A 12,146-nucleotide genomic window follows, 5' to 3' on the forward strand; every position below is an offset into this window, starting at 1 on the left:
TTATTGTATTATTTATTATTCCAATTTATGTATTAACTAAACTTAAAAACCCGATGCTAATTGTTTGATATAAATGCTTACAATGAATTCTCTGCTCGTACTATTGTTTGACATTTATCAATTGTTTTATTTGCTTGACAAATTTGTTAGGAGCACGTGTCTTTTAAAAGCACTTGCCATGAACTTAATGGTTTACCATCTGTAGCCTTTTAATCTATTTTCCTCAGCAAAAATGTACGGGAAATAAATGTTAGAATACAAATAAGCATTTCTTAATGTTGAATGATGCGAGGGGTTTGGTGTTTTTGACGTGGGGGGTAATGACAGCGGGGAGCTTTGATCGTTGTTGAAATCTAGTATCTTTGGAAAATTTGAGGAATTTATTTAGAATGACAAAGAGATGGTTTAAATTTGAAGCAAATTGGACAACACATGAAAGATTGTAATGAGGTGATCAAGTCAGATTAGGGTAACTTATTTTTAAAAATATTTTTTTTAATTAGATTAAAAATTATTATTTTAATGTGAAGTACGCTGCAAATTTGGCCAAAAAATCCATTTCAAATTCACAATAAACTTACTTAAGGAAACTAAAAAAAATAAAACAAAAAAGAGAGAAATCTAAAGAATTTGCTTGGATTCATAGATTTATCGTTTGGGGTTTTTTTTTTAAATTATTATTATTATAATAAACACGCTTACAAATTAACGTGTCAATTCGCACTCTATGAAAATGAGTATCACGTAGATTATTATATTACCATTCATAACTTAGTAATTGGCATGATAAGTTTTACATAAATTATCACATTAATTTATAAACTTGACAAGTGTCATGTGTACCATTACATAACTTAATGCGTTTTAGTAACTAACTTAATAAATACCAAGAAATTTCACGCTTAAATTTGTAATAAAAATTTGTATCGATGCTCTTCTGGGAATATAGAAACCAACTCCATAGGATAAGATTTATTTATTTATTTATTATTATTATTATTATTTAAAAGAAAAGAAAAAAAAATAGTAAAATACTGTATAGGATAAGGTACTGATCGGCTCCATGCCAAGAATTACGAAAACCATGTGATGCACAAAATGACAATGCTACCCTTATTAGCTTAATCCGCGGCCGAATTATGTTAACTTGGCGCATACACCGGTTAATGCGTTGGGTAACTTAGGATTAAGAAAAAGTAGGCAAAGTCGTAGTTTCAAGTAAAGTGGAGGGGCAAATTCCATTTCTGCAATCAGTTACAGAGCTCTGGTTGAGGTTTTAAGTTTTAACCTCCCCGTTTTCATCCGTACAAATTACAAATCACAACCCCACGCGCCTCGTTAGATACCGCAACGACACCGCCCACTGAAAACTCCTCTCTGGTGTCTGACACTTTCGCATTATCGCTGTAAAAATTAAAGAACAGTGCCTGTCGGAAACAACGGCGGTTAGAAACCTGACAAATTCTCAGACCACATAGTACACTACAAAAAAAAACCTCTCTCTCTTCTCTCTCCCATCTCTGTGTGCAGAATCTTCGCAAAGGAAATCCGCAGACAGTTTTTTTTTTTTTTTTTTTTTTTTATCTTTTCCCTCTTTAGCTCTTTCAAAAACCCATCAATTCAATCCCAGCTCTTTTTCTTTTTCTGGTTTAATAAGTTTGATAAAAGAAGAAGAATATCAAATCCGTGGAAAGGGTAATTGGGTGCGGTGGGGGGAGTGTGGGACCCGTGGGTAATCAGAGCAAGAGTTTTTTTTTTTTGAGAGAGAGAGAGGAGAGAAGACTTCAACGTCACGACAGTGAGGGGATAGTAAAAGACAGCTAGCAATGAAGGAGGAGGCTCACCTAACGTTACAATCACACTCTCCCTTCTCCATCCCTTTTTAGCCTTTCTCACTCTCCTCTCTCTCCTTTCAAACCTCTCTCCCTCTCTCTCTCCCTCTGAAGGTACTCTCTCACTCACCCTTAAAAACTCTCAATAGTTTTGCAGTTTATAATGGAGGAATAGGAATAGGGTTTTCTGAAGCCTAGAGGTTGTAGCTTTTGGTTTCTTTCTTTTGGGGGAGTTTTTCCTGGTTCTCTGCTTCTTCGGCCATTGGAAGTATTGAAAGGGCGGGAGTTCATTTTAGGTTCTAATTGCTCAGGTTTGGCTCTGCATTTTTGACTGTCGGTGGCGTTTTCCTTTCGGGTTTTGAGTGTCGGCAGGGGTCGAGTTTCGGGGTTTTGCCATGATTTCGCTGCTTGGTTGCTGAGAAACCGGAAGGACAGAAAAATGAAACGGGATTTTAAAATTTAGGACATTTACTGTATGCTGTCTTGGTTCAGAAAATTGTGTGAACAACCTAGTGAATAACAAATTTAAAAACCTCCCATAATTCAACTCATTTCGCTTTCTTCAACCCGGTTTTCCCGGCAACCAAACAGTACACAAGAGAGCAAATACTGCTTCTCCTTTTTCAAATTATTTTGTGGGAAATTCGGGAACGCTTACTCCGTTCTTTTTACGAATTAAACACACTCTATAGATTTTGGGTCCTATCTTTACTCACAATGACCTCGTTTACCGTTTCTGCAGGATTTGATTTAGAATTCCTTGAATTCCTCTTCAGTTACTACTGTGAAAATCCCTGCACCGACGGTTTCAAACCCCAATTTCTCAGCCTCGCTGAAAAAAGCTAGCTCGTTGTTGAGTACCCTTTTGGTCAGAAACTCACAAGGTTAGCTCTTCATTTTCATTTTCTGTACAGAAATTATTCCTTTCCTCCAATAAGTCTTTACTTTTTTTTATTTTCATTTTGGACGCAACAATTCCTTCCTTGGAAACCACAACCCAATTTGCAAATTGCACTGCTAATATACGGGACCAGCTGGCCTTACCTTAAAGTTGAAAGCTCCATTTCGGCTTTGATTATTATAATTATAATTATTTTTTTTTTTTATAAGAGTGAAATTTGAAATTTAAACGGACAAAATACTTGCTAACATGCGCCACACGGCTCATGGGTTGGCCTCATAATTGACACATTGTCAAGAAATCCCAAAAAGGAAAAGACCCTTCATTTCCTTTTAATTAACTCATTTAGTACAATTCCTCGAACCTCAGAACTAATTTCCCCTCATTTGCCATTCTCTCTTTTCTCAGGAAAACTTTGGCACAATGATCGGACCGAACTTCATTGACGAGATAGACTGCGGCAGCTTCTTTGACCACATCGACGACCTGCTGGATTTCCCGACCGGCGAGGACGACGTGGAGGCCGCGCTGGGCAGCGCCGACTGCAACGCGTTCCCGACCCTCTGGTCGAGTCAGTCCGAGTCGCTGCCCGGCACCGAGTCGGTCTTCTCGGCCGGAAACAGCGCGTCGGACCTCTCCGCGGAGCTCTCTGTTCCGGTGAGTTTTCTTTCTTTTATTTGTCTTGGTTGGCTCTCTGAAAAAAAATTGAAATTTCAAATTTTGTCGCTGACGTCATAAGTAGTAATAACTTTTGGAAGTAAATGGTTGAGATTTTAGACAAATTTAAAGTGCCAGCCTGGCCGACCGCGTGACGTTGTTGTACGCTAGTTCCATGCCACTGGTGGGGCGAGTATAATGGTTGTCCTGTAGCATGTCCACCGTTAGGTAGAAAATGGTGAGAGGAATTCAAAACCTTCTAGAGAGCAAGGGTGTTTTCGTCGTTTCCAGGTGCAATTAGGGGTCTCAATGGTAAATTCATTTTGAAAATCCATGTCGGTGGCAAGGTGACATGTCATGGCCTCCTTCATCGATTAGACCGTTTAATAATCGGGCGCCATTAATGGACGTCACGTGATTTGTCGTATGATTTTAACTTTGAAAAAGTAATAACAATAATTATAATTTTAAAACAAAAGTCAATTATGATGATAATGTTTTGCAAAGTTGTGTGGTTTTGTTAATGTGTCAACTTGGATGCTTGGAATTTGAATAGGAGAGAGTATATGATTATGTATGGAAGGTGAAATAAATTTGATAATTTTTTTTTTTACCGAATGACCTGATTCTTCTACTAGCTATATTATACTTGTTATATTATTATGTGGAAAATGTTGATTTTTTGAATTAATACATTCTCAAGTGGGATTCTTTGTGTAATTCCAAAGAATAATAACTACTATTTTGTCTGTGTTAAATCACAAGTAGTCCCGAAAGTTTAAGTTTATCTGAGGGCTTCTATTTTAGTACGATGAATTTAATCATTTAATTAATAAGCATATTTTTTGCGTTAACCTTGTGTTAGCCTTAGGAAAATATAACCAAAAGATAGATTTTGTTGGATGAATGTGGAACATGGACCTTTCATCTAATTCTGTTTTTGGGTGTTCTTTCTTACTGTAGTATGAAGACATTGTTCAGCTGGAATGGCTATCAAACTTTGTTGAGGATTCCTTCTCTGGAGGAAGCCTTACCATGAAGAAAGAGGAGTCTGCAAACAATAAGGAATCATCCCACCACCAATTCCAGACTTCCAGCCCGGTCTCTGTCCTCGAGAGCAGCAGCTCCTGCTCAGTCGAGAAGAGTGTACCGCGCAGCCCGGAAACCATCACCCCTGGAAGGCGTGGACGTGCTCGCAGCAAGCGTCCTCGCCCGGCAACCTTTAATCCGCGCCCGGCAATTCAACTTATTTCCCCCACTTCCTCCTCTGTCACCGAGGCCCCTCAGCTATTCCTTGCGCCAAAAGTTTCTTCAGATTCAGAGAATTTTGCGGAGTCTCGTCTGACTATCAAGATTCCAAAACAACAAGGCACTGCAGAGCACAAGAAGAAAAAGAAAATCAAATTGACAGTTTCACCAGGCCCCGTGGAGATGAATCAAAATCCGCCATCCCAAGCGGTCAGGAAATGCATGCATTGTGAGATAACCAAGACTCCCCAATGGCGGGCAGGCCCATTGGGGCCAAAAACACTTTGCAATGCATGTGGCGTTCGCTACAAGTCAGGCCGGCTCTTCCCTGAATACCGGCCTGCAGCAAGCCCAACATTTGTTCCATCCTTGCACTCGAATTCCCATAAGAAGGTCATTGAAATGAGAAACAAGACTGGTGAGAGGCCAGCTATAGCTGAGACAGCACCAACCATGACTGCCTCGCCGGAGCTCATTCCAAATGCAAATAGCAGCCTTGGGCTGGATTACATTTAGGGAGGATGAGAGAGATGTGTTCCTTGTCGGAACCTTTTCTCTTCACTGCCTCCTTTACCTCTCTTATGTTATTTCTCTGTTATTTCATCATTTCTTTTGTTCATTGCTTATTTTGTACAGGGATGGAATGGGGGGGCAATAGGAGAAATAGATGACCATATTTTAGCTTGTAGAGGAGGATTGAAATGACAGAATTGAAAAATGGGTAGAAAAAGATGCAAGTTTTAAGGGTAGAGTTTAGGTTAAGTGATGGTTAGTAGGTCCTTAAAAGGTAAGTAGGTGTGAGAGTCTGTGTTGTCTCTTAGTTTGCATTCTTTTCTTTCTGTTCCTTTTCATGGGAATTCTTTTTGCAGTTCATTTGTAGTAGAAAATTCTGAGATGAGTAATGGAATTTGAGATTTGTTATGCTTCACCAAATTCTGTATTTTCTCCTTGTTTCTTCTTTTCCCACTTCTTTTGTTCCTATACATGAAACGACATGTCGCAGAGACGCAAAATGGACTATTCTTATCCACTCTTTTGCACATTATCACTAGCTTCGTTATTATTGAACCCTTGAGAAATATGTTGGGATACCATTTAAGTCTATGAGTTTTGTTTAATAATGTCTTAATATTATATTAACCACCCATTCTTGTAACCAGTATCTCATACAGACTGAATTACCTTATATTCTTACAGGTGAATATTCCAATAGGATTTAATAAACAATTTGGATGAACTTCTTTTTGTTACTTTTTGGATTAAACCAAGATATGTCTTTGATATTGGTGGTAAGTGTATTGCTTTTTGAAGTAAACTTTGCTTAAAGTCAGGCTGAAAAAGCAAGAAAAGGAGTTTAGTTTTTATCCCCACCTCTTTCTTTACAGCTTCAGATTCTTTATTTAGATCCTTACCTTCTTGCCGTTGTTTTTGCTTTTTCCTTGGTCTCCAATGAAGCCTGTGCTCTACTTCAATGCCACAGCTTGTCAACATAGTGGAAGGATCTGATTGGCAATTTGTTAGTGCTTTTCTATTACTTTTAGGCCTAATTGGTCTTCTGCTTTGGTTGGCTATACTTTTATTGGTTTTTGAAGCTAAAATGGAGTACAGTTTGACTCCAAAAGGACAAGTACAATGTTCTTGTGCACATGGCGGGAGTACTTTGCTGTTCTGATCTGGTATTTTTGCACATTGCAAGAAAATGGTTTCAGTCACCATCAATGAAAATGATATAGATGGTGAGAACTTCCATCAATGATGGGTATTGATAAGGCCACTCACATGGGATATTTATTTATTTATTTTTTTCAAGTAAGAGAGAAACAGAAAAACAACAAGCTTTAGAGGGATCTAAAAAATTTGCACTTCTGCAAATCTTTTTAGCTTTCTAGGAAGAGTTCGGAAGGGTGAGGAGAACGTCAGAGATAATGAGATGGCGAGTGGCACATGTATCTCAGACATTCTTCAAATAATATTGCATATGAGACTCAATTTGGGACATAAAATCTCTTCCTGGTCCTCTTAGTTTGCCTTTATTCTGCCTAACTTGAGAGGAAGGGTGATTAGTGATAATAATTTATGAGGATGATTTAAGTAATGTGCAAAACGCGGTTAGGTGTGATTGAAATGACAACTTCCAACGCGTTTACATTGGCCAGAGCCTTTCACTGTCCACATGACTTGTTGGATTAAAAATATAAAAAATAGAACATGGCCAAACGGGGTAATTTAGCAATTTGGGTAACAAATATTAGAGCCGTTCGAACAAACTTTGGACGACCCGCCCACTTATTAAGGTGGGTGAAACTTATAGAAGAAGCTATTTCACATTTTGCTACCTGAATTGCTGAATATCGGGATCTCTGAATGGCCCGAACCTACCGGAATACATTATTGGGTTGGTGATTTTCATAACTTGCTTTGGGCTTGAGTAAAATGATACCCATGATGGCTAGGATCGTTTTGAGGGCATTCGGCAATACGTCTCAATCTGACCCACCGCAACCTAATGATTGAACATTTACAACTAAATTACCAACAAATCAATAGTATTTAGGGCATAAAACCAAATTGGGTGCATCAATCATTTCGGTTGCTTTCATTTCTTATGCTGACTTAACATTTAATCATATCGTATGAAGTCCTTTCAAAGACATGTTTTTAAGATGTGCTTTCATTATGACTCTTATTTGTATTGCAACATCAAAAACAACACAGTGCTGCAATTCTCCCCCCCAACTGACCCAAATAAGGTGTACCCTCCTAACCTGAAAATCTCATTCAACCTTGTCTCATGTTCATGTCACTGTCACCCACTAAAATGTAAACTATCACGTGACAGTCCACAAGACATTTATCACGTGAAACTTACAGTATCAGGTACTAAATTGTAAACTGAAACGTGACAGTTTACGTAACACTTATTTTCATAAAAAATAGGTTGACGCTTGAATTTTTTTGTAAGAAATCTGCGTTCTTTATATTAAATTGGATGGATTTCTTTTTGTAATGGAAAGTTCAAGAGTGATGGCTTTTGTGATAAATTGAATCTTTGAAAATATTCTTTAAGATAAAACTATCAATAAAACCCAGCTGTCTGTAAATTGTTGGAATTTTTTTTTTTTTTTTTTTTTTAAGGGCCATAATTGGTAACATGATTTTGTCCTGTTATGGGTATTTGGGCTCCAAGCCGAAGTAAAGTTTTGGGCTAGAATGAAGATCATGAACCTGGCAAACAATGACCAAAAATGCTTTTCCGAAACCCCAAACTGGCCTTGTGAAATTCTATCAAATGGTTGGGTTGGACTGGCACAAGATTTTGCTAGGCAGTTAGCATTTTGAGGCTTATTTTTGTTCGTTCACATCTACTTATAAATTAGACCATAAAAGGACATAAATTTCCTTCAGACCAATCGAATGAAATATCCTCCAACCCATTCTTTAAAATAGTGCCAAGTGTCTATAAACATTTAAAAGGCACTTTAGATTCTAAACGTCATCAATAGCAGTTTGCTAACTTAGACTAAATTTAATGTGCTTTTTAAATATTTATAAACACTGAGCACTATTTTAAATGAGTTGAAAAATATTTTCTATAGATTGGTTTAGAATGCCCACCATAAATTGAGACCTTTCATTTGATTTTATTCCACCGTGAGTGAGATGCTCTTCCTTAAATATACTTGAAAAAAGAAAGGATCCTATTCCCATTTTCCATGGGTCAAAGAATCAAAATTTCTAGTCCCATCTCAGTAATTACTAATTAGTTCCTCAAAAGTGGAGCTAATTTATGAGAGCATTGAGGCGTTAAACAGTTGTCAGAGAGCTTCTCTGAAGCCCATGAGTTATCAGTTATGGGCTAGGCTCACAAAATGGCTTGTATTGTAGACCCAGTCCCCAATGGCGTATGGCCCCGACTGTTTGAGCCACAATTCATATGCCATGCTGACCCCAAAACTTACCCTAATTAGGCCAACATATCCATTTCAATTTTCAACTTAATTTTGAGCGGATTTATTTTACTGTTTTTATATTTAATGATGTACATTAATGATATATTTATTTAAAGATGTGGGCATTTTAACAAAGAATTTGTGAAATTAAAAGAGATTAAAACATGAGATATTAACATTGCAAATTTTTAAACTTCATTCTAGATTATTATGGTTGTAAAACCTCTTATACTTTGGGGGGGTGTAAGTGAAGATTTTGCTAAAAACTTTAAACAACATGACAATATATTTATCACGCGTTAGTTCTGTAAAAGGTTGCATGCAAGAATGTCGTCAGGGCTCATTAACCACCTTCTGCAAGAAAAGCAAGAATTGTTTGTGGATTGAGATTAGCAACTTGAACATCAGTTATAAAGAACTTATAAGAAACTCACTTGTCAGAATAAATTTTGGACTTTCTAACTATTTGAATGGATAGATGGTCTCACAATTACTGCTCAAATTACAACAATTTGACTTGCAAATTGAAAGTGATTTCAATCTCTTGAAGAAGAATGTGAATGGTTAACCAAATTGTAGAGCCCCTTAATGTTGGGGCAATACACACTCGTGTCTCCAAGTCAAGAACTTGGTATAATAACATCATAGGATACCATTTTTAATTAACATTAATATTTTAAGGTTACGAGTTTGAATACAATTATTTAACATTAATATTAATAACTCATTGATTTAATACAATAATTACGACGGTCAAATTTTTGTTTTGAGTAACACGAGACCCCGTTGATGAAACCAAAGAAATCAAATTGCAATATTGTAATTAGTTGACCGATCGAAGGCTGCAACTTTAATTAATTGTGAAGCGAAACACATAAGCAAGACCGCCGGCCACGGCCACCGGAGCGGCGTATGAGGTGGCCCGGCCTGCGCGTGGACATGTGTTGCATTGAATGTTGAAGCACCCCATCTGTTGGCCGTGTCTCATGCATCGACGATCCCAGTGGGGATCATAATAATTTATTGCTGTCCCTTGCAAATTCATCACAACCCCACAACACCCATCACGATGTGCCAACTACACCAACTCATCAGCATCGCACGGCTCAGCTCGATCTTCTCAATCGCGCTTATATATGATGTTGATGGATACAAAATTAAGACTCATTACTCCTACTCAAAACATTACAAAATGTCATTAAAAAAAACAATATCTCGTGTTCTATTTGATAAAACAGTCAACTCTTGGATGGAGTAATAAAATTTTAACCCGACACGAATACGACACATAATTTTAGGACTAGAATTTAGGTGAAACAGTTCATGATCCATTTAATAAACATGTTGTGTTCGGGTCAACATAAACGAGTTTATAAATTAATCAGAGTGACACGAACTCGACACAAAAACCCCCGTTTTGACAGCCCGAAAGTCTAAGTCTATGAGAATACCATGTCTTTTATTAATTTATAATAAGATTATAGTAAAAATATAATAGCCAATTAAACATATTGTTTAATTTGGCTTTTTTCCGTGCAATGGGACCATGTAATATAGTTGATTTATGTGCATTAGCACATCCGACATGCTTAGTATAAGATGACGGGGATATGTTAAATCGACATGACCAGATGCCGTAGCATTTTCCCAAAGTATAAGCGTGTTGGAAACAAAATTCAACCGTAGCTTCACAAACAAACAAATAAAATAAATAAATAAAATTGAACGAAAGAAAAAGAAATGTTGGAAGTTAGGATGGGATTTCACTTGTAGGGCCAGAAGTAACGACAGAGATTCCCCAAGTGGGGCCTACACATTTGTGGGCCCCCTCACGTCCGCGTCCCAACACGTCACTGACGAGACGAGATTCACACAGCATGCATGTGGGACAACCATCCGCCTCCTGCCACGTGGAACAGAACAATCCCTCGCACGCGACAAAGATCGTTTTACAGTTTTTTCACACGTACGGCCGTACTACAACCTAAACGTGGCCGCTTTGGTTGGACTATTACCGGTTGGCTGGCTGTGATTGAACGGCTCCGATCCCATCAAACATGAACCCCCAAAACTTTTTGTCTTGCTACCAACAAATTTTTTTTCAAATTAGTTGTAAAAGTGGCTATATATATATATATAAAATTTTATTAAAAAATTATGTGTTTTTTTTATGTTAATTTAAAAATTAGAGAAAATTTTAAAAAATTGTCATGAACTTTCAGTCGTTTTAATACTATCATCTAAAATTTAAAAATTCTTAATTAAGAGTATCGAACTTTCAATTTTTTTTAATTACCCAATTTGGTTAGTTAGGATATTTTATTAATTTTTATCAAAATGTCCAGTACCCATTTTTTTTATTTAAAAAATTGCAAAATTGCAAAAATATATATATATATATATATATAAACGCATGAATCTTTATAAATTTTTATTTTATTTTTTATTAAAAAAAAAATTGATATTTCGGAAATTTTGATAATATTTAATAATTTTTTTTTTACCAAATTTGAGTAATTGAAATAAATTGAAAGTTCGATGCCCTTCCTTGAGAGTTTTTGAACAACTTTCAAAATGCATGAAAGTTTATGAGAGTTTTTATAAAATTTTCCTTAAAATTATGTATTTTTCACCCGTTAAGAAACATAAAAAATATATTTAATTTAATTGATTTGGGATGTCCAATAAATTAGAAAAGAAAAACAGAAAGAGGGAGGTCCATTGAGACAATGAATCCAACAAAAGTAAATAAAAAAAAAACAAAAATGCATCCAATAAAACGTAGAAAGCATCTTTCTTTAATTTGACTTGCAATATATATATATATATATATAGCGTGAAAACCAAACCTCTCTCCTCCAAGTTCCAAGAAAAAAAAGACATTAATAGAGAGACGTGGTAATTTATTTTTGTTTGTGTAGAGGGAGAGGGTGGTCCTTATCAAAGGCCACACGAAGAAAGACAACCACAGGACAATCCCTAAAACAGGGATTGGATAGGGTGGGGTAGGTGCTCCAAGCCCAAAGAAAATGAAGGGGGAAAATAAAGTCCAACAACATTCATGAGACGTCAATTAATTAAAATTAATACGTGGGTCAAGTGTTGAAGTTTGTTGAGGAAGATGTGGGTTTAAGACAATAATGGTGTCATTATCAATGTTTTGTTTTGTTTCGTCTCCAACTGCTTTTGTTTGATCCCTCACCTCCATTTATGGCCTGTGTCTTTGGTTAGAGGGTCTCTTTCTTCGTGTTAGAAATTTAGAGATTCTCTAAATGATACATTTGTTTTGCTTCACATTGACACAAATTCATGGCTGTCGTCTCCCACTATACGTTTGAGAGAGAGAGCTAGCTTGTCCAATATATACTTAAAACTTGAAAGCTCATGTTAATAGACGGGATGGCCGGATTTGAGAAGTTTTACGGTTTAATTTGGAGAGAAAAACTTCACCTGGTGTATTTGATTTTTTTTTTTCCTTCTTTTTGGCATTAATTATAGATTTATTGGAAATGCACCAATTTTGGTTTTAAGTAGGGGAAAATGGATCAGTAAGGGTTT

General features: G+C 36.6%; 1 protein-coding gene across 2 annotated transcripts; it reads left to right on the forward strand.

Moving 5' to 3' along the window:
- The first annotated feature begins 1,831 nt into the window (after nt 1-1,831).
- LOC132187661 (GATA transcription factor 8) lies at nt 1,832-5,559 on the forward strand. Of its 2 annotated transcripts, none has more exons than XM_059602050.1 (4): nt 1,832-2,143; nt 2,575-2,716; nt 3,142-3,390; nt 4,354-5,559. In XM_059602050.1, the coding sequence occupies exons 3-4, from the start codon at nt 3,157-3,159 to the stop codon at nt 5,152-5,154; spliced, it is 1,035 nt and encodes a 344-aa protein (XP_059458033.1). In that variant the 5' UTR covers nt 1,832-2,143; nt 2,575-2,716; nt 3,142-3,156; the 3' UTR covers nt 5,155-5,559. The 2 variants fall into 2 exon arrangements, with proteins under 2 accessions (XP_059458033.1, XP_059458034.1); XM_059602051.1 differs by having other exon boundaries at nt 1,832-1,946.
- Nucleotides 5,560-12,146: the final 6,587 nt, after the last annotated feature.

This window comes from Corylus avellana, chromosome ca7, assembly GCF_901000735.1.
Source record: "Corylus avellana chromosome ca7, CavTom2PMs-1.0".
NCBI lineage: Eukaryota > Viridiplantae > Streptophyta > Magnoliopsida > Fagales > Betulaceae > Corylus > Corylus avellana.

Bases quoted from the DNA above. Each gene is read 5' to 3' on its own strand.
- LOC132187661 (XM_059602050.1), top strand. From the start codon at position 3,157: ATGATCGGACCGAACTTCATTGACGAGATAGACTGCGGCAGCTTCTTT. The intron at 3,391-4,353 runs GTGAGTTTTCTT...TTCTTACTGTAG, and splicing joins CCGCGGAGCTCTCTGTTCCG to TATGAAGACATTGTTCAGCT.